This window comes from Erithacus rubecula (genome assembly GCF_903797595.1).
Source record: "Erithacus rubecula genome assembly, chromosome: 2".
Lineage (NCBI taxonomy): Eukaryota > Metazoa > Chordata > Aves > Passeriformes > Muscicapidae > Erithacus > Erithacus rubecula.
This window is the reverse complement of record NC_136685.1, coordinates 42,441,063-42,463,922: the sequence shown is the minus strand read 5'-3', so window position 1 is coordinate 42,463,922 and position 22,860 is coordinate 42,441,063. Positions and strand designations below refer to the sequence as shown.

Here is a 22,860-nt window from a genome sequence, read left to right as displayed (position 1 = left end):
ACAAGAAATAAGCCTTGTTGAAGGTTTCGAACTGGATAGTTGCTTTTCCCAAATGTTTGTAGCACAGGAAGCAAAAAGGCTTCTAAATTTAGGTTCATTCTTATGCTTCTTGCAGTCGTACCAAGCACCAGCACACTGGTGTGTTCTGAGTCCCAGCTCGGGGACAAGCACTGCCAGCTCTGCCACCTCCCTGCCAGCCACCGTGATTCCTCACTCCTGCCCAGGGGAATCTCTAGCCGGCTGGATCCTTTGAACTAACTCAGAGAAAGCATTCTCCGGGGAGGACTGGCACCTGAAGAGTTTCTACAAGTAAAGGTCTAAAAAGCTGCCATAGTCCACTCTTAAGAGTACTCCATACAAGTGCAGGCGGTGCTTTCAGCTTCCCTGGGGTTCTGAGCACATCGGTGTTGGTGGCATGACTGGCGTCTCGCTGCAGTTTGGACGAGTCAGTTACGGCAAATTGTATTCGCGAGCAGTGGTGATATATTTTACAGAAGAGTTCTCTTGCTAGAACACCACTACTCCCCTCCCGGGTGACCTGGAATTTTTCAGAGATTGCCGCAGTGTCACTGAGTGGCTTATGAGCCAAAGGCACGAAGTGGGGGGAAGATGAACATTTGAATAAATGACGTGTATAGCACAAGTTCAAATGGTGAAAAGAAATGGGACTTGTCTGGCTGGGAAGCCAATCTAAGCTTGCTACCTGCATTGCCTGGAGACAACTTGGCTAGCTCCCTTTCCACGGAATACTCTTACTGCAACAATATGCTCGTGCTACTTTATGCTTAGCTGAGGCCCTTCAGGTCTCCTCCTGGGCTTGAGTCCCTAGTAGCTACAATGCCTCAGGCCAGCACTATAGAGCAGAAATGAGGTGCAGTTCAAACTGGCAAGGTATTTTCTCAAGGGCTCTGAAATTGAGTTTGGGATTCCACTGGCTTGCTCTTGCCTTATAGTTGCTTTTCCTTAGTCCCACTAAGTAAAGCATTCAAGTAAAATCCAACCGAGATCAAGCACTAATTAGCAGCTGGGCCAGGTGTAAAAACGCCGTACCCTTTCTAGAAAAGCCTCAATTTGCCTTACAATAAAGGGAGGTGGCACACCATACTGTAAACTTCTGTGTTCACAGCGCTAACAGGCTCAGGAAAGTTTGCGGGAAGTGCTCTTTACCTCCAAAGAGAGAATGATGCGCTAACTGCAGAACACTTGTCTTGGTAATAAATGCATCCTTCCTTGGAGTGAGTCATCGGAGGAGTTACAATGCCGGTAGTTCCCGCTTTTAAGGACTCCTTTTAGCAGCTGTCTATCAACAGCAAAATGAAAGGAGCAGTCAAAGTTAAAATCAACAAACTATTATCTGTTTGGATTATTAATGGAATATGACACTGTAAACATAACAAAAGTCCCAAATGCTAAATTTAGAAGAGCGACATAAGTGGAAGAAGAAAATTTTAGAGAACTGCTTCTAAATAAAGCGCCAAAAATCTGAACTGGTAAGGATTCTTTATTTTAAGAGGCTGTCTTTGTATTGCTCAGTTCGGAGGAAACAACGTGATTAGGAAAGTGCTGAGCTATTTATGGGGCAGAAGATTAATCTGAGATTTTTTCCAGTTATTTCTCAGTTGATTTATATATCTTTGGATTGCTTTTGAATAAATAAATTTTAAAAAGTTTGAAATAACAAACGGAAGGTTTATTTATCTGTTACATTCACAGCACTGCTCAAAGCTCACGACTTCTACCATGTACTTGCCACTTGCCTGGTGTGTATTTGCCTTGTAACTTCTGTCGGGTACATCCTCCATGCTGCACAGAATCCATCATCCTTCATGGCAGTTATCAGGCCTCACCTACTTATTTTATAATAAATTTTTAATAAATAAAACCTTTTATAAATATCTTTAGATTGAACTTCTTTTACTCTGGAGAAAAAAAAAAAGTAAAGTAGTTATGATATAATTAGAGCACTTGGCTGTGTATTTTTATTAACAGCAAAATCAATCTATTTATTAGGAACGGCAGCACTGGCCGAGTTCATTGTGCAAGTAAAACATTTCACGCAAACCTGCCAAGTTCCAAAGGTATGTTATATATAGCCAAAAAATGTAACTGCCAGAACTGGCCATAGGTTACAAAACCAGACTTCGCTCTCCCACTTTTTAAAAAGAAATGATTATTATTTTTTAATCTTTGGGAAACCGTTTGGTTTTCTCTAAGCTGTTAGTCGAAAGGGCACGTATGATTTGGCAGACTAATGTAATATCTTACGTGCTCCTGTCAATTTCAGGGAAGATAAAATCTACAAGGATACTTAATTAAAAAAGAATGCGATGTCTGTTTTATAAATCACTGCTGCCATCTGCCCCCCAAACGCGGAGCATGGAAGCGGTCTTGTGTTTAACCAGCGTGGGAAAAAGCCTGGAACTGAATTAAACCAACTTACTGAAATAACTTTTTTTTTCTTCTATTTTTTTTTTAACTACAGGCTTAAGCCTAACGCGGCACCACACACCGGCGTTTCCTACTTGGCGCTATGCACAGAAAGCCGCGTTAAGGTCACATAAAGGCGGCGGGCAGCGCTCCCACGGGTGCCGCGGCTGCGGGCAGCGCCGGGGCCGGAGCGGGCCGGGCCGGGGCTGCGTGCGGTGTCACAGCCCGTGTGTGCGCCGAGCGCTCGGCGCGTCCCCGGCTCCGCCCGCAGCGCTGCCCCGGGCTGACCCGCGGGCACGCCGGCGTGGGGACGGATTTACGGGACCGGTGCGCCCGCGGCCGGGGTCAGGGGAGCTGCCGGGCGGTCCCTCGGCCGGCGCGGCGGGGATGAGCCGGATCCCCCCGGATTTGTCGCAGCCTGGCGGCGGCGGGACGCGAGTGGCGGGTGGGTGTGGGGAAGGCGCGCGGGGGGGATGCGGGACCGCTCGCCCGCGCGCGGCCACGTGCTCTCCGCCACCTGCCGTGGGCACGCGCTCCCCCCGCGCGCGCACGTGCGCGGCCCGCCGCCTGACTCCGCGGGGCGCGCGGTCCACGCGAGACCGCGCGGAGGGGCGCGGGCGGGGAGCGCGGAGTGGGGGGAGCGCGTTTTGCATGCGGCGGCGGCGGGCGGCAGCGAGCGCGCCCCGGCCCCGCCGGTTCTTGGCCCCGTCACGCGGGGCCGTGTCCCCGAGCGGCGGCGGCCCCACGTGCGGGCGCGGGGTCCCGGGGAAGGCGTGTCGCGGGACGGGCGCGCGGCCCCCCGGCGGCGGGGCCTCTGCCCGCGCGGCACCGAGTGGGCGGCGGGGCGCGCGCGGCGCGGGGGCGCGCGGGGTCTCCAGTGGGAACCGCGCGCGTTCCCAGTGGCAGCGGCGGGGAGGGCGGGGGGTGGGGAGCCAGGGGACGGGGGAGGAGCGGGCCGCTCTCCCCCCCCACCCCCGCTCCCTCCCTCCCCTGCCCCTGCCCCGGGGCGGCGGGTGGCGCTGGCCGCGGCGGGTCGGGGCTCGGTGTCCTTGTGCGGAAATGACACACGGTCCCGTCACGTCACGCGAGAGCGCAGCGCGCGGACCCTCGCACACAAAGAGCGGGGGGGAAGCGCGGGCTCCAGCGGCGGCCGCTCCAGCCGCCCCCGCCGCCCCGGGGCTGCCGCGGCCCCGCGCGGAGCAGAGGTAAGTCTCGCTGCCGCCGCTGGCGGGGACGGGCGCCGTTCCACGCACCCCACGGCGAGCGGGGAGCGCCGCCCCGGCGGGTGGGGGAGGAACGGGGAGGGGGGGGCCGAACGGGGGAGGCGCGGGGCCGGCCCCTCCCCCGGCCGCCCGCGGAACGGGGCCGCGCCGCCGGGGCCGCGCGGGCGGGGGTCTCTTTGTTCGCAGCTCCGAACGGCGCTGCGGCGGCGCGGGTCGCGCGCGCCCGGCCCGGGCGCCTCCATCCGCGGCGCTGGGGGAGGCGGGGGGAACCGCAGGGAGCGGGGGGACAGCGGAACGGTCACGCCGCCGTCACCTCCAGCCTCACCTTAACCCCCCCCCCCCTCCCCCGCGCGCCGGCCACATAGATCCGCCCGGGCAGGGTTCGGACCGGAAGCACCGACCGCCGCCTCCGCCTCGGGCTCGTGGGTCTGACCGCGGAAGCGGCCGCGGCCGCGCCGCGTGCGGGGCGCGCGGGGCGTCCCTCACCGCAGCGCCGCCCCCGGGCGGGGCCTCGCGCCGCCGCCGCCGCGCGCGCCGCTCCCACGTGGCGGCCGCTCCGCCGCCCCTCGGCGGGCGCGGGGGGAGCCCCGGGCGGGCGCGCGCCGCCGGGCAGCGGCAGCAGCACCGGGCGGGCACCGCCCCGCCGTTCGCGGGGACACGCGTCCCCCGGAGCCAGGGCCGGGGTCACGGTCCCGTCTGTCCTATCGCGCACGGCGGGAGGAGCGGCGGGCGGGCGGTTGGGCTGGGATTCGTGCCGGTCCTCGCTGGGTCGCGCTCCGAGGGGCCCGGTGAAGGGCAGTGCGGGGGAACGGGCCGCCCCTGCCCCGACCATCTGCCCCCGGGTCACCCGCGGCGTCCCCTGCCCCGATGGCCCGCTGCCTCTAGCCTAGTTTCCCTGCGGTGTGTCCACACAGCCCTTTGTAAATAGAAGGGAACAAACTCTGAACCAGCAGAATGCGAGCCGGCCGCAGGCCAGCAGCCATGTGACGGCTCCCACATAGCGTTGACGCAGTCCCAGAGTTTTTTTGGGTTGAAGTGTGAGTAGGGTTTGTCGCTGCCACCCATAAACACAGTGTGTGTCTGAGCCATGGGGCAGAGACATCTAACCAGGGAAAGAGGAACCTTTTCTCTGTTCCCAACTTGAATGTTTTGCATCTCATAAAACAAATAATTACCTATATATGCTGGTACATTTTCTTCTCTCCTGCTAAATCAAACTCAGCATTTGACCAACTGAATTTTTATCTTTGCTAAGTATTTTCATAGTTTAGGCAAGTTCAGTGGATAAAAATAAACGGAAGTTGAATGCAGTTTGGAGGGGAATTTAAACTGTCTGCACAAATTTCAGATGGAACAGTATTTTAAAATAAAAGCACAGTGAGAGGGGAGAGAGGAAAGCAAAATGTTTTTAATAGACCAGTGGAAAACACGTGATTGAAGAAAAGACAAATTCATGCGTTACTGCTAGAAATAAACCAGGTTAGTGTTTTGCTGATCCCTGCAAGATTAAATTTCTGTTTGGTAAAAGTACTGAGGACTGATTGAGAAAACTTCAGTTTTAGGTAAATTGTGAGAAAACTGTGAAGAGTGATTTTGGGTTTTTTAAAAATGTATTTAATCTGCATATTGAACTTAATTAAAACAAAATATGAAAGACCCAAATTAAGAACATGCCCTCTAAGTCCTGCCGGAAGAATGTCCTTGTTGCAGTCTGGCTTCAGTGGGGACTTGAGGCTTCACATCCTCATCCACAGCAGAAATTTTCAAACTATGTAAAGTATAGGGATTTTTATTGTCCATAAGAGTAGTGCTCCCAACAACATCTGCTGGTTCCTTAAAATATTTTTCTTTGTAGTTTTAGAACTTAGTATTCATGTAATTGTAATCAGGATGCTTGTTTCATTGGAATACTGTTTTCTACAGTATCTAATATTACTAGTGTTAGTACTGGATATCAAGAACAAATTTTATTGAGAAATAACGCAGCAGCACTCTACTACCTCAAAGTGGATGGAATAGAAAGCATTTGCTTTTAGTATTTGATATACTGTCTACTTGCATGTTGCTCTTTGCTCAGTTAAATGAGGCAACATTCATATCTCGGTTTCTTTACATGGGTGGTCAGTTTCAAATAAGTTACCTGGTTTTTGTTTGGTGGGGTTTTTTTATTAAGGTGGTTTCAGGTAATGGACTTCTTCAAGCCTCTGCTTCTTTGAAATTTATAAGGCCGTGTCTAAATTACGTAAAATTTGAAGTCAAATCACTGGCCCATAGATCTGAACAAAAGGCAAACATTGCCTGTAAGAAATACATTTGGAGTGGTATTTATGTCTAATTTAGTCGAATTGAATTTGAGTTGCATTGTTTTTTACAAATTGGAGGAATCAAATCTATCCTGAGGATAATTGCAATATTGAAATTATTGAACCCAGTGGTTCAGCTAGGAAATAAAAGATGCAGATTACTTGGCTCCCAAAGCAGAGCACAGAACTCGCAGTTCTCTAGGTTTGCTTCTCAGCCCAGCGGGAGAGCTTTCCAAGAGACAGCCTGGAAAGCAGCACGCACCCGGAACAGGAGGCAGCTCCTGGGCAGCCTGAGCAGAGGGCACACGCCTCCAGTCCTTTTTGACTCGGGCTGTAGGGCTGGGTGTTGAGAATTGTTGTTTCCTCTCATTATTTCCAACTAATTCTGTAGGAATCAGTTTTCTAAAACGTCGTGAGGGACAGAGTTGCACACGGTTTCCAGGCAGTTGGAGCAGCAGGACTGCTTCCACCTGCCCATCCACACCGGCTCCCAGGGCTCTGGGCTGCCGTGGGACCCAGTGCATGCTGTGAAATACAGGCAGAGACTCTGAGACAGGGGCCAGGATCGCAGACACTGGCGCGTTCGCGGAGATTAACTGATTGGTCATTGTCATTTGCTGAGAATGAATATATGTACAGTGGTTTTGATTGGCTCCGGATAAATCATACTCTAATTTTGTAGTGTAATACCATTGCAATTTTGTGATAAAGTCCTGTTGCAGGATGGCCTGTATAAGAGGAGATGCTAATTTTGGCTGTTAAACAGCAGTTCAATGTACACATCTTGTAAAATTTAGCTAGTGTCATCTCCTTAAAAGATGAGCTTTGGTTTTTTTTTGGGTTTTTTTTTTTTTTTTTTGGTGTTCTCATTTATTTGACTTTATTACGATACCTGTGCTATAAGAGGGGTGTTGTATATTTCACCACAGGCTGAAAGCTAAGGAAACTGAGCAGTTTATGCCACATATGTTATCAAATACATATTTAATGTTACTAGCAAACATGTATGTCTTAACATTTGCTCAAAATGTAGAAGAAAGTTGATCTCTTCAGAAACAACACTTGAGAACACTTTTCATTATGACCTGAGTTTTATATATGAAGCAGTGTACCACCATGAGGCTTTAAAGGGAATAAACTTAATACACAATGTCTCAATCCCTCTGTTTTTAATAACATTCTTGAGTTAATAATTAATAATTAGGGACATTTCTGCCCACATGAAGAAGATAATATATTTAGTGGGGCAATGTGCATCCAAAAAGCAACTTCTGCACATTTACCTTGCATTAGTGAACTGAACAGCACAATGTTATGCAGGACATTTAACTCTTAAACAACAAGCTTCTATAAAACTGATAAACATCGTAATTGTTATTATTTAGTATCTTGTTTAAGGTGATTATTAATTTTCATTTACGATTACCATTAACAAGTGTGATGAAATTCAAATTGCTTTCCACATGCAGCATGTATAGAGTTTTATAGTTTTTTATGTGGTTTTCTATTTTTTCATTTGTCAGAACTTAGTATGTTAGATATGGGACTTCAGAGAGTAAAGAGTTACTTCTTTAGTTACAAACAGTAGAATAGCAGTGATTTTTTTTTCTAGTGGAATTTTTTCATTCCATTTTTAAGCCAGGATGTGAAAGTAATCAGTCAGGCTTTCTTTAAGAATGATTGCAAAGGCAGAGAACTGCCTTCATCTTACATTATGAGCAGGATCTTTTCTCCCTGTGTTGTGTTTTTATAATGGTCAAAATGATAAGAGGGGTCAGGAAAGCATCCTCCAAGGCAAATACATGAGTAATTGTTAGGTGGTAAACAGAAGGAGGAGAATGCACGTTATTGAAAGACTTAACTTATGAATCAGTTAGAATTCAGTTTTGTGTATCAATAACTAGGTATAGCTTTATGCTACTTCTAAGTAACAATATGCATTATACTAGATGATATGAGACTGAAATACATTCCGAGTATGAGTTGCAATTTCCTCCCTTACTCATAAAATATTTTGTATCCCAGTGCTTCAGTGCATATTTTGGGTAGGTGCATTTTTTGGTAAATGGAACACACGTTTTGTTCTACAAAAGCAGCATTGGGGTGGTCGTTAACACTAAATGCACAGAGAAGTGTTTCAAAGCCTTGTTTTTAAGGTGTTCTTCCATACTTTGGAACTCCCAGCGCTGCCCTGTGTTGAGCTTCTCTGTTAACCATGGGTAGTTCCAACGTGGCATGTCATTACCAAAATGATACAAGACTGCAGTTAAGTGTCATGACCTGGTAAGTTTTTGGAATAGAGGCAGATGTCTAAGCAAGGATAATTGAAGTAGAGAGTGTTAAGTCCCTTCATTGAACTGCCTTGTTCATTACCTAGTCTGATGAGAAGGGAGAGCAACATCTGTGGGTAGAGAATTTGTCCAATAGTGACAGACAAGGTGTGCCAGGACCCCCCTTCTTTCCCTACTCCCTTGGATCTGGCTGTTGACGTAGCTGCTGCTGTAGGTGTTTAGTTTGTTTTGGAATCTTTCTTCCAGAGGACTCACCAGAAAACAGGATGTAGTGCAGCATCTGTCTGTATCCCAGCAAGATAAAGCTGCCAAGGCTGGTTGCTCTGCCAGTTCACAGGCGGGCGTGGGCTCCCAACTTCAGCACAGAGTGTTCACTCTTTCCTAGAACTTGCTTACAGCTCTCCTCTAGATAGCATTGAGTAATTATTAGGCTGAGGATGATAAGTATATTTATCTTATGTTTTGAAAAAAGATTGAAATATGTTTTGTATACTCAACATGGCAAGAAACAACTGTTGGATGTTTGCTTTACTGTATGTATTTCTTACTCAATTACTTTTTGTAGAATTTTTCCCCAAGATCTTTTAGACTTTTTTTTTTTTACTTTGCTTATTCTCACGGTCTGGGCCAGAGTGCTACCTCAAAACAGACTTTGAAATTGCTACCTCTTTTAAAGAGGAAATAATTATTATTCCTAAGTACTTATGCACAGCAAGTAGTATTTTAACAAATATGTAAAGTTTTATTTTTAGTGGACTTGAAACAATCAACAAAATTGTTGTTAATCTTACGTATGCAGGCATGCATGTACAGACACGCTCAGGAACAGATACAGACTTTCCCCTTTCCATACATCCCAATTTCCTATGGAAGTGATGATGCAATTGCTCTGTGGGTGCCTCTTTGTTGGCTTGCTAGTCACTGTTACCCAAATTTGAAGCGAGATGGTGAAATAAATAAGGTATCATGAAATGGTTGAACCAAGCCAGTAGTTTGCTGGTATGAGGAGAGATTTTAATTCCTCCTTTTCAGCCCAAACCTTGTGCATACTTCTGAGCTGGGGCCTTTACCTTTATTAATTACAAGGAAAGTAAACAAACAAAAAAAAAAAAACCAAAAAAAAAAAGAAGTGAGTTGTTTCAAGGCAGTTTATCAAGATGGAGGGTAAGGTGAGCACCCATGCTTGACCGAGGGAGCAGGTGGGGCTGCAAGGCAGGAAATCAAAGGGACAATTGAATCCTGTCTCTTAACAGAAGCTTTTCCTTGTTAGATGAGCTTCATTTTGTCATAATACCAGAGTTCTTACAAATCTCACAAAGAAGACAGGAAACTAGATAAGGAAAGAGGTTATTACTAGGGCTCCCCAAAATGAAAAAAGTTGGAGCTTGTGATTTTTTTGACACCAGAGAGCTCAGGTATGGAACACAGTCTTCCTAAGCCTGGTTGGTTCTGACACTGATTTGACTATTCACTTTTAATTGTTTTGTGGCAGTTTTCTGATTAAAAAAACCCCAAAAGTTAACAGTGTATTTCAAATTAATAAAACAATGTTTTTACTGAGTGTTATTTGACCTGAATTCAGGGTAGCTTTAGCTTTCCTGATGTTGTTTCCTTCATAAAGTTAACTGTTGCTTTGCTTTAATTTTCACTTTTTCCAGTGTTAGGGAGGGGTTCTTCAAATCCACATTTATCTTCTCCTTTCAGTTTGATTTTATTCTCTGATAGGAGTTCTTCTAAAGCATTCCTCCTATTTGAATAGTAGTAATAGCAGGAATTAGAAAGAAAATATAATTCCATATATTCCTGCCTAAATATTTTGTGTTATCCCATCTACTCCCACCTTTATAGTCTTCTGTTCTGGCTTTGTGGTTAACATTTTTTACTGTTTTACTCTGATGAAGCAGTCTAGGACAATCTGAAAAATCATTTTGATTTCCATTTTAGAATATTCTGTAGTGATACTGATAGATTTGCTTACTGTCACCTCAGCCCTCACAAAAATACTGTATGTCACACTCCTTGAGCACTGGCACATGTTGGTCTTGTACCACAGCCCTCAGAGCCAAGCCTAGTGCAGCATGGAAAAGTGCAAGGAAGATCTAGGCAGTGACTATCAATTAATGTGGGATATCAGGGCAGAATACAAACCATTAGTACTATGGGATTTTCTTAAGGTCCAGGAGAGCTATTTGATGGTGCTGTGAGAAGTAGGCTGCTGTAGGATTTATCTTGAAGAGCTGTAGTGGCTTTGTCTAAATGTATAAATACTGTTGAGTTACTGAGACCTGGAATTAACCCATATCAGGGCTTATCAGGTGGTGTAGAAGTTGGTGCAGGCCACTTAGTTTCACGCTGTTACGTCTCTAGAGAGTTTGCAGAAGTTGAAGTGACATGATTATAGTACTGTTAAGCTGGCATGATTAATATGTGGATCAATTCATAAATGCAAGTCCTGAAATAGGGAATTATGGTGGATAAAATGAGTAGTTATCTGAGGGGTTTGTAGTAGCTCTGTGTCCAACTGAGAGAGTCTTATTTTTATATGTGATGACAAAGACAATCTTATGTTATCTCCTTGAGGATGCCCTTTACAAGGCTGTATATAGGGGCCATGTGGAAGATCAGCACATCAGAGTATCTTGGCTTCAAGGGTGGCCCTGTATAAGCTGATTTAATAAATCTGTGCATCTTTTGTTTAGGTGCCACCCACTGTAAATCATACAAAATCTAATCCAGAATGGAACCTCATAGTTACCATTACAGCCATCAAATTGCCTACAAACTGAAATTCTTATCTACACAGCATTCAAGTGTTTACAGAGTTTTAAACAGTATTTTGAGATGTAAAAAAAAAAAAAAAATATTATTCAGCATTATTCAGGAGAGAAGTACAGACTGGTTTTCCCTCCACAACAGATTCTGTGTCTTTCTCTCCCTATCTCTGTTATTAATTTAATCATAATTCCTGCTCCTGGGCTCTGTGTACACTTTTGATTGACTGGTTTTATTGACTTGCCCTAATGAAGCAATAATATTCTGGGACCAGGTAACCATAATGCTGTGTGTAGAGAGGCAGGAGCAGAGCATGACAGTTTCCAGTCACCCGCTCACCAGTTGAGTGTCAGTTTGCAGCTGCATGCCCTGTAAGGGTCAGTGATATCTGATTAAGTTGTTTGCTTTGTAGATCTCCAAAGATTTAGAATATCTTTTAGAAATGTATTCCAGAAATTGATGTTTGCCCCCAAGTAACTTGCAAAATTACTTTTCAAGGAAATGGAAATACAGCTGAGTTTTTTATATGAAAAGTAACACTAAAATCATGATAACATAATACATATATTTGTTTTTCCCTACAAAAACCACATTATTTAGAAGCTGACAGAGAAAAAGGACTTACTGTAGATCTATGTGCATTATTCTGCTTGAATTGGTGCAATTTATATCAAAAGATCAAAGATTCTTCAATAAAAACTTACTCTAACATATATGTTACTATTTATGATGGATTTTCTTTCTGTGATGACTTTGTGCCAACTATGAGGACAATATGAAAACATTTGACTGTAATGATAGTGATTTTGTACAGGGTGAAAACTTTAATACAGTTACTTCTGTTTATGTACTGCCAAGACACTTTATGGAGAAGGTTAGAATGACTTCTACTTTTCTCTATAGCAGAAAAACAAGAGTTTTACATAGTTCCCTACTTGCTGTATGTTATCAACAACTTAATTTTCATGTTGACATTGCATGGTCTGCAGATGGCAGTGAAGGTTGCTGAAAATAACTAGTTATTACAAACATACAAACTGGAAAGACTGGGAGTTATCTGTGGGCTGGTAACTCAATACTTATTAATGAAAAGTAATTACAAGAGGAGATGTAGATATTTCCTGATTCCACAAGATGCTGATTTTTTTTTGTAATTTTGTGTTGTTCTTTAGTGAGATAGAAGATGAATTCAGCTGAAATCACTGATGATGATGAAGGTAAAGTATTATACTTTGTATTATTTTTGATCAGGCAAAAATATGTGTTGATTTAAAGCATTTGTCACCTGATAAAGAATGCAGTTGGATCAAGACAAATTACACTAATTTTTTTTTAAAAGTTATCTAAAATAGAGCATTATCTTTATTCGTCATTATTATTTCTGATCTTAATCCTTCCTTTCCTCCAAAAAATCTTCCTTCTGTAACATTATTTATTAATACTTTAGATTCCTTTTTGAGGAAGAAACTGTCATTTACTGGAAAACTGAATGATTTGACTTTGAGGTGGCCCCAATATACTTACAGTATACTTACAGTAGAAGTCATAAAAAATAATTAAGTTCTTCAAAACACATTTTCATAAAAAGAAACAAACCACAGAACATTATAGTAAGGAGATGGTGCTTTATCTTTCTAAACCTTCTCTTTTTTCAGTAAAAATTCCTAAAAAAAATGTGAAAGTAGAAACAGAAAATGACGATGAAGCTCTAGACTGCTCAGTAACTTCCAGATCTGCTGAGAAACACTCACAGGATGGCTCAGTGACTTGCCCACAGGATTCCAGCAAACGGAAGCAGGCCTCCCTTGGCTGTGATGGGTCAGGAGGCCAGCAGGATGCCTTACCCAGCGTGAAGAAGAGACGCTTTGCGCAAGAGGTGACTTCTCTATACGTGACTGTGGTTTTTTGGCTCATATTTCCTAGGCTAAATTCACTGCTGCTATAAGTAGAATATAAGTCTTTTAACTAAATTTGCATTGGTAATGAGTTTGTTGAGATGTGGCTAATATTTCTGAAATACAGCTATGGGTTAATTCATTTATGTGAATCATATTTTTGTTGTTCAGCAGATAACATAGGAAGGGGCAGTGACTTGGAGTAACAGGGCATGACTGATTTCAGCTTCTCTCATGGCACACAGTCCTACAGTTGGATCCTGAGTGGTAGAATCAGGGCTGTCATTCTTTTTTCTGTGGCTAAGACTTAATGTCAGTGAGACCAGTATAAATTAGTGTATTATTTGAAGGATAAAAATGAAGGGGTGCAGAAGATTTCAGCCATATCAAGAGTGGAATGTATTACAGCATCTGGTGTGGCATCTCACTTGGGACAATCCAGATGTTTCCCTAGCCAGTGAAGGAGATGCCCCATCTTTTCCATTATCCTGATCTTGTGTTTCACTTCTCTGGCAATGGTGGATTTTAATTAATCTCTGCTGAAATTGAGCAAGTTTCTTTTTGTCCTTGTTCTTTTCAGTAGGGAAGCAATGATCATCTGTTCTTAGAAAAATCTTCTGCACGTGGGAAAATTCCTGTGATGTTGTCCACCTTCAGTCATTCCTGAGATTAAAATTCTCTATTTTTCAGCTCTTCTTTAGGAGTCACCTTATATTTTTGTTATTCATTTGAGAGTCCAGAAAGGCTAGTGTCTGGTGTTGGATAGTCACATCTTTCCAGAGCAGTATAATGACCGCCTGTTTTTCTCACTCAGCACTTTATTAAAATAACCTAGATTCAAATTCATCCTCTTTTGAATAACTTCAGGCTCTGGGTTATATTTAGTTTGTGACCTATCCTAATGCACATATCCTTTTCTGCTCTTCTCCTACCTAGCCAGTCATTCCATGTTGTATTTGCACATTTCATGTCTCCTTTATAGCCATAGTTCTCTGTGATTCTTTTTCTTGACTACCATCTCTCTGACTTCTTAGGGCTGTTTTTTTCCCCAGAGTGCCTGTGGTAGGTAGGTTTTAATCTTATTACACAGTTTCTTTCTTTTCTCTTTTTCTTTTTGTAATTGTTTTCCTTATATTTAGATTCTTAAAATAACTTTATAATGGTCTCTGAACTGTGCTTGCTTTGCATTTTCCTGTTTGCCATTAATAAATTTTAAAATTTAATTTGAAGTTAATTATAACTTTGGATTTACAATATCAGAAGCTGACCCAGTAATAACGATGAAAATTCATTCTTGGCTGACCCCAATGAATCAGCATGTTTGGTTAAATAACCAACCAGAAATAGTCCTCAATCTTAACAGCATTTTTAAAGTTAATTACTTCTCTAGTACCAATATTTTGTTTTAATTGATGACTTTATTAACTATTTCTATTTAAACAGTGGAAAAATCTTAATTATTTTAAAGAATGTTGTGCTTGTAGCATATTTTTACTGCATGTCACATAGGCATCTATCTGTAATATAAACAGAGCTGTGCTTCTTTTGAGCTGGTAATTATATTACTAAATTACTTTTTATCTGAAGACTTCACCCTTTTTTTTAATTTTGAATGCCTCTTCGTAATCAGGAATTTATTTTCTGAGATTTTCTTAAAAAACAATGTGTAGAAGATTGTAAGTTTAAAAGTTATGTGCAGAACTTTTCCATATTCTCATATGTCTGAAAGGATCTATGTTTCGTGTTCAAGTGTTTATTTATTCTTTGCTCCTGTGCTTGAATGTTATGCACTGTATTCTTACAGATTTTCAGCCTTTGTTTATTAAGCATAACAAAGGTCATAAATGGACTCAAGCATTGAACAGAACAATAACTAAGCAACTTTTAAAACTTGGCTTGGGATTCCAAGAGAGGATTTTTGAGTGACTATTTCACAATTTCTTTTATTGGTCTATGTTTTGCAAAATACTGCACTTTGCAAATGTTCATAAAATGTTTAGAACATAAAAACTTGCTATGCAACTGTGGTATAAAAAGCAGAACTATCTTATATACATTGAGTCTCAAAGAACAATATCTTTGCTTCTTTTTTGACAGTACATTAGGACTGATCATTTTAAATGGGTGCAGTATTATCTGAAATTCATGATCGATGTTACAGAGAAAACTAATTAGTTAAATTGGAGAATTAACAAAAGCCATGCATTTATGGTGGGGGTAGTGCTGTTCCCAATTGGAAACTATAGATAAGATAATTAAAAGCAAAAGAAAGGAAAATGAGATTGCATCTGAATTAAAATATACTTAATTATTTTTAAGGCTCAAGTATTTTGTAATGTACTAGGAAAGCACTGGCTGTGTGTTTCTGAAATGCAAATATTCTGAAATGCAAATCTGTCCAGCAGGCAGGTCCGGCCACTGAGAGCTGAGTTAGTGAAGGCAGAAGTCCAGCTGCCATCACAGTGAAGCTCTGCTGTAGTTCATAGCATGAGCTCCAGAGCACCGTGTCCAAAACTGAGACTGCAAACTTTGATGGTCTTACTGTCAAAGTAATGAATTCATGTTCTTTAACACACATTCTAATACTGATTTGGCCTGACTTTGTGTGTGAGGTGCATATTAATAGAAGTTGCCCTCATATTGCCAAGTTTTATTATATAATTAATTAGGGAAAATAAACAGCAGGAGGTCAAATGAGAACTGACAGATATCTGGTGGCCCATGGCAAGCTATTTAGTAGCAAGGTATTTTAGTAGTAGAGAAGGAATTAAAAGAGTCATATGCTGTTTCTGAAGGAATATTTGTATATTCTCAGTTAACAGGGGTGTTAATGAAAGGGCAACTTAGGTGGTAGGTCTCACTGGTTGTGTAAAAATATTTTGTTTTGTTCTTTAGATCTAAAATAGTAAAAAGCTTTGTAATTCAGTTTGGGTGCCTGACTGGGGAGTAGTATTGTGCTTATTGTCAGTGGAGATTTTCAGGTGATGTTTATGTGGCAGAGCTCTGTTACCACCTGGAGCTACCTCAGTTTCTTCACTGACAAGTACAGATTGTGTATGACAACTTCAGTCCCAGCTTAGGAGCCTGCAGTTAGATGGGGGCAACGTGGATTTCTGCTCGCAGTTCACTCACTGTTCTGGCTTTATTAGGAGTGGGACTGGAGTGGGACAGTCTTCTACATGGGACCCGGATGGCAGGTGTCCTAGGCACCATGACAGCCAGAGATTCTGCACACTGAAATAATACATTGCCTTGGCATTATTTTTTCATTTGATCATGTCTCCACACAGCTTTGGATGTGCAAACACAAGGTTTCTTATGTAGGGTAATGTGATTTGAGTGAGAGCAGAACTTGGAAACAGCTTTGGTTTAATTGAATGCTGGTTTCTAAACTTGGAGTGGAAACCAGCTTGTTCTTTCTGAGTCTCCTTTGAGTATACATTGCATTAGAAATTAAAAAATAATTAGATTCAATTTGTCACTGCAGTAAGCAGATGCCAAGTGTGAGTACGCATAGGAACAACATTGATTTCATTAGTTACAGCTCCATTTCTTAAGAAAGAAACCTTAATTCAGGTTCCTCACTGTAGGACATAATGGGGTCTTCACTAGAATTTCAAATTTCTTGTGGCTCTTAGCTCAGACCTGAAGTTTGTGTTTCATTTGTTTTAATATTTGAATGCAAATTCTGTAGTTTTTAATCTAATTAATGTTCTATAGAACAAGCCAAGAAAATTGTTTCAGTACAGAAACATTTACAAGTGGGTGTGTTTTCTCATGTTTGAATTCTGTATGTTGGATTTTGATTCTGTTGTATCTGCTTAACTTTTAAGAATTATTTGCCATATCCATTTGTTTGCAAAAAAAGCCCCAAATCACCCAAGCCCTGCATATCTGCTGTGAGTTGTCAAACCAACTTTGCTGGGTTCAAATTTCAAGCAATGAGTAATAATTACAAATAATTGAGAATATTAAGTCCTTAAGAATTCATTATTGATTTTATGTAATTTATAAATTATATAAATTTATATAGTTTAAATAATTTAGGAAGTTAGAAATCCATGAGTCTGAACTTCCTTGCCTTTCAGAGATAAAGAAATATTCTGTTAGGCTTTCTTTTGAAAAAGATACAGTACCAAGATACTTTCCACTTTTTTGTTATTTACATAGAATACCCTTTAAAAATTCAGTCATTTCTAAGATTTTTTAGTAGTTCTGCACTATTTTAAAGGTTTGGGTTTTTTTTAAACCTGTATATAAACCTTTCACATAATAAAAAAAAAGAATAAGCATATTTTTTGTGGTTTATAGCCTTTGTGACATTTTCAAAAGCTTACCTAAAGAGAGTTCTGGAATGTTAAATGCAGTTGTTGGAGGCAATGGCAAGGTCACAGGACTAGGAGTCAGAAAATCTAGATGCTATTCTTGGCTCTGTTGCTGACTTGTTGCCACCCAAATTCTCTACAGCCCAAGCTCCTCATATGCAAGGTGAAGCCTAATGACACTTAATTTGGGGGGGTAATTAGAGCTCTGTGGGTAGAGAGTACTAAGAATTATTATTTCATTTCTATTCCACGGAGAAAGCCATGAGCCAAAAAAAGGAAAATAAAAAAGAAACCTAAATAATACTTTACTGTGTTTTTATTTTTCTTAGTGAATTTATTAATTTTTATTATTTAACACAAGTCCCCTGGAGAAAATGTGACTTTGCCTATTTATGTAACAATGCCTGCTTAAGGAGCACATATTTATAGCTAATATCTTTAAGGCAGTCTTACTAATACAATATTTATTCATTTGAAGGGCTCCCTTTCAAACATGAGGAACAGAGATGCTGGCTCACCCACTCAGGTAAACGCAGAGCAGCCAACCAAGAACAAGAATTCTAATGTAGCATGGCTCTGTGAAGAAGAATCCTTCAGTGACATAATCACTCCATCTTATAAAAAACCTCTCTATGGCATCTCACACAAAATCACAGAGAAGAAGAACCCACCAGGAGCAGAACAGTTTACTTCTTTCGAGTTGTTTGAAAAAATCAACCCCAGCAGTCCCTCGCAAATTCGGACTTTGAACGATCAGCGCAAGAGAGACTCGGCCACAGCCATTGCAGTAGCAGCAGCCACAGCAGATTCAGAATCAAATATATATTCTTTGATACAGAAAATGTTTTACACGCTGAACACCCTCAATACCAATATGACTCAGCTTCACAGTAAAGTTGACCTGTTGTCTCTGGAGGTTAGCAGAATTAAAAAGCAGGTCAGTCCAGCAGAGTCCGTTGCTGACTTCAAGCCTCCCCCAGAGTACCAGCTGACTTCTGCAGAACTCAAACAAATCATGGATCAAAGCACATCAGGGGGAGACCTGGCTTGCCGCTTGCTTGTGCAGCTCTTCCCAGAGCTCTTCAGTGACGATGAGTTCGGCAGGAGCTGCAGCGCATGTGGCTTTCTCAACAAAAGGAAACTTGAATCTCTTCATCTCCAGCTTATTCGTAACTATGTGGAAGTTTGTTACCCTTCTGTGAAGAATACAGCTGTGTGGCAGTTGGAGTGTTTGCCTCAAGTCAATGATTTTTTCAATAGATTTTGGGCTCAAAGGGAAATGGAAAACAGTCAACAGAATGTGCAATCATCCAGTTTTTATGAGACCGAGCAGGTCGAATCCTCTCATTTTATGGAGGATAAAGAGCAGGAAGAAGCCTTGTCCTTGGACAGGAGTAATGTCATTGCCTCAGATTACATGCTGGATGCTCAGGATCTCAATGAATTCTTAGATGAAGCTTCTTCACCGGGAGAGTTTTCTGTTTTCTTGTTACACAGACTGTTTCCAGAACTCTTTGACCACAGAAAATTAGCTGAAAGGTACAGCTGCTTTGGAGACTCTGGAAAACAACTGCTGGATCCTCATCGGCTTCAAATAATCCGTAGGTACACTGAAATTTACTTTCCAGATGTGCAAGAAGAAGAAGCCTGGTTGCAGCAGTGTGTTCAGCGAATAAATGATGAGCTTGAAAGTACATATATGGATGGAAGTGAATGTGACCAGATGAGAGATGACTGTTACGATTCTTCTAGTTTACCAGATGATGTATCAATCATAAAAGTGGAAGACAGTTTTGAATATGAAAAGCCTGGCAGACGGTCAAAAAAAATTTGGCTTGTACCTATAGATTTTGACAAACTTGACTTTCCCCCTCCTGACTTTGATGTGCCTGTCCCAGATTACCTGTTGAACAAAGAACAGATTAAAAGCATATATGAAAGCAGTCTTTCCATAGGCAACTTTGCATCTCGATTGCTTGTTCTCTTATTTCCTGAACTATTTACTCATGAAAACTTACGGAAGCAATACAACTGTAGCGGATCTTTAGGCAAGAAACAGCTCGACCCCACTAGAATTAAATTAATTCGACATTATGTGCAGATACTGTACCCCAGAGCAAAGAATGACAGAGTGTGGACATTGGAGTTTGTTGGGAAGCTTGATGAGAGGTGTAGACGAAGAGACACGGAGCAAAGGCGCTCGTACCAACAGCAACGGAAAATCCACGTGCCAGGGCCCGACAGGAGGGAATTTCTCACCTATGCAATAAACCCTGAGAGATTTCGGGAAGAATTTGAAGGGCCGCCACTGCCACCGGAAAGAAGTAGCAAGGATTTTTGCAAGATACCACTTGATGAACTTGTTGTTCCTAATCCAGACTTCCCTGTGCCTTCTCTGTATTTGCTGTCGGATAAGGAGATAAGAGAGATAGTGCAGCAGAGCCTGTCTGTCGGCAACTTTGCTGCCAGGCTTCTTGTAAGACTCTTTCCTGAACTCTTTACTCCGGAGAATCTGAGACTGCAGTACAACCATTCAGGTGCTTGTAATAAGAAACAGCTTGATCCCATCAGACTGAGACTGATCCGTCATTATGTGGAGGCAGTTTATCCTGTGGAGAAAATGGAAGAAGTGTGGCATTATGAATGTATACCGAGCATCGATGAAAGGTGCCGGCGTCCTAACAGAAAAAAGTGTGATATACTGAAAAAAGCTAAGAAAGCAAAAAAAGTGTCAGGCTCTTTAAACTGCTAAGACTTTGACCACTAAATTATTGTCAAGAGTGTGCTTTGGTTTAGACTGAAGGGCCTGTCAGGAGCTGAGGGGTCTCAGCACGTGGGACAGACAGGCACTACATTTGTTGCGTTTCAGTGTGTGTGTTGCATTTCTGTTGGCACTGCAGCAGTGGGAAGTGGCTGACTACATTTGTACATGGGTAAAGACATCAGTGACAGCTGTCAATAACTCACTAAAAGCATGATGTTCACTGGTGCAAATACATGTTTTGAAACTATTGCTCCACTCCCCATTTCTGCATCTTCCTTTTCTATCACTTTCTAATAATAAAGATTTTTTTTCAACGGTTGTGCTCTTCAAGAGCAGTTTTTCATTATACCATTATAAACAGTATTTTTAATTAATTCGGATTTAAAAACATGTAGACTAAGCTTAATTTAAATTTGAAAGTGCCATTTTCATTGGAAATCATTGGAATATCACACTTTGCTTCTACAGTAACTGCAGCTTCACACTTGTTTTGTTCTTCACGATATTTTGTCAAAGAGTAGGTCAGAATGGTGTCATTTGCATTTTTGACTGTTACGTCGGCTTTATTTTTAAATCGAGAATTTCCTGTTGAAGAATTGAGACATGAGCATAGACACTGTGTGAATGGGGTTTTTTTCCCCTGTATTGACACCATAACCATGATCCTGCCCCTGTGAGTTCTGTTACTGTTTTGTCCAGTGTAACTGCTGGAATGACTGAGGATTGCTCATCTTAAGTAAAGCCAGCAGAACAGACCCAAGCCTATACCCATGGAATGTCTTCCCATCACCTGCTTGCCACCCTGTTTGTTAAAAAGCAAAAGCAACAGCAACATCAAAAAGGCCTGAAACAAGAACTTTAAAAAATTTTAGATCTTACTTTCTATCAAAATCATGATTCCAAAGGTTTCCAGTGTTGACATTGAATTGCATATATAATAAGTATGTGCAAAGATTGGTTTTGTGGTGAAATCCAGTGTTTCAGGGTCCCAGCATATGAGCTGTGGTAATGTAAGTTATTTCCATGAATGCAGCAGCATCTGGATATTTTGGGTGTAGGGATATGGAACTCCCTCACTTCACCAAATTCTTTTAGTGTAATTAGTAGCTATTTGGAGACATAACTGTGTACGTATAACTTAGGTTCATATGGTCAAGTTTGCATCATTATTATGTTAAAGTGTAAAAAAGACCACCAAGAGCCCAATATGAAATTGCTGTATGACTTGTCACTGGAGAGTGCTGCTTTAAAACTAGTTTTCTCTTTCTTTTTTTTTTTTTTAATTAATACTGATGGAAATGGTGAGAGAGTCAAAAATGTATTCTTAATACAGTAAATACAGTGGTTGCTTACAGAGCATCACTGGAACACCTTGGAGCAATTGCTGATGTTCTCTGTGGTCCTTTTCTGTTGTTTACTTAGATGGGTCATAGCAAATTTTAAGTCAGTTCCAGTGTAATTTTCTATTTTAGCGTTTGTAAGGAAGTACAAAATATTTGATATTTTTACTTCAGATTTTTAGAATTTATTGTTCTTAGACTCATATTGATCCCTTTAAAAGGAAAACAAAATGGTTTTTCCTGATGGCAAGAACTAGTAAATGTATTGTGTTAAACTGGGAGTAAATCATAGCTAGTAGCATTTGCTCATTTTGCCCATATGCTAGAAACATTCTCAGAGAATGTATGAAAAAATTCATGAATGTACTAAATAACACATTGGTACTGTTTATATCCATTTAAATGTTTCCTGTTGGTTTAAGTAATAGCAGACCATACTCAAAATGGATATAAGAGCAAATACAGCTATAATAAATCGAAATAATTTTACCAAAGATAAAGAACTGATACCACAATGTCTGCATCTGTTCATTTTAGTGCATACATTTATCAAATTGAATGTATCAGAAATCAAGGCTCTTGTCATTGTATGCTACCTAGAAACTCTGTGAAATGTTTTTTACATGCACTTTTATGGGATATATAAAATAACAGAAGATCTTAACGGCTGCTTAATTTGTGGTTGCAAATGGCTGGCCAAAAGGTAAGAAATAGAATTTCATTTTCTTATCTTAATATCATATGTTTCACCACTTAGTAATGTCAAAGCTCCCAGAAGAATTCAATATATATTGAACTTTTTTACAAGAGATAGATGTTACTAGCTGGCATGCAAGTTTGAGACATACTGGCTTTTACTGTAGATGTTGATATTAGGTAAAAAAATCAGTCAATTGATATTATCTAAAAAGTAGCAAAAAAACAGTTTGACAACTTTGACCATGAAAATTATAATTTTGGAAACTGGGTATAAAAATATTTTTGTTGTGTTTTTTTTCTCTTCTTATTGCTGTGTACATTCCTTTTGTCCAACTCTTCACAACCCTTTCATGATTCGTTTGATTGTATGATTTATAACTGATATCAAGAAAATACAGACGTATAAATAGTGGCATAGTTCACTAACAAAACCTCTTGCAGTGCATCTGAAGTCCAGCCACTTCATCCAGTTGGTCAGTCTTGTAAATATATTAAAGGTATATTATTTTCATACAAGAGCAATGTTGTCTGGTGATTGTTCAAGTACAAGCAGGATTATTTTCCTATAAAGTCTCTTACTAAGGTCTGAGATAACCTTAGCTAGTTGGACAAATACATAAAGAAAAAGACCCCAGTTTGCTGCAGCCATATAAAAAGATTTTTCTGTCTTTCAGACTTCTTCTGTTGAAAGGAATAAACTTATAATTTTGAAAGTGAAACTGTGATAAGAGGGTTGCTAGATATTTGAAGTGTTGGGCACATAAGTAGCCGTGCACACTGCTACTATTCCTATGGGTAAGCATTACTTTCTACTTGCCCAG

General features: G+C 41.5%; 1 protein-coding gene across 5 annotated transcripts; it reads left to right on the top strand.

The window, feature by feature from the left end:
* Nucleotides 1-1,954: 1,954 nt before the first annotated feature.
* BEND3 (BEN domain containing 3) lies at nt 1,955-21,274 on the top strand. 5 transcript variants are annotated; one of them, XM_079332156.1, is made up of 4 exons: nt 1,955-2,872; nt 12,189-12,233; nt 12,672-12,892; nt 17,715-21,274. In XM_079332156.1, exons 2-4 carry the CDS (start codon nt 12,200-12,202, stop codon nt 19,986-19,988), a joined length of 2,529 nt encoding a protein of 842 aa, XP_079188282.1. In that variant the 5' UTR covers nt 1,955-2,872; nt 12,189-12,199; the 3' UTR covers nt 19,989-21,274. The 5 variants fall into 5 exon arrangements, with proteins under 5 accessions (XP_079188282.1, XP_079188281.1, XP_079188283.1 ...); XM_079332155.1 differs by lacking the exon at nt 1,955-2,872 and adding an exon at nt 3,493-3,632; XM_079332157.1 differs by lacking the exon at nt 1,955-2,872 and adding an exon at nt 4,583-5,129.
* Nucleotides 21,275-22,860: the final 1,586 nt, after the last annotated feature.

Coding starts and splice junctions, on each gene's coding strand:
- BEND3 (XM_079332156.1), top strand. CDS start 12,200: ATGAATTCAGCTGAAATCACTGATGATGATGAAG. Junction 12,234..12,671: donor AATCACTGATGATGATGAAG/GTAAAGTATTAT, acceptor CTCTTTTTTCAG/TAAAAATTCCTAAAAAAAAT. Junction 12,893..17,714: donor AGAGACGCTTTGCGCAAGAG/GTGACTTCTCTA, acceptor ATTCATTTGAAG/GGCTCCCTTTCAAACATGAG.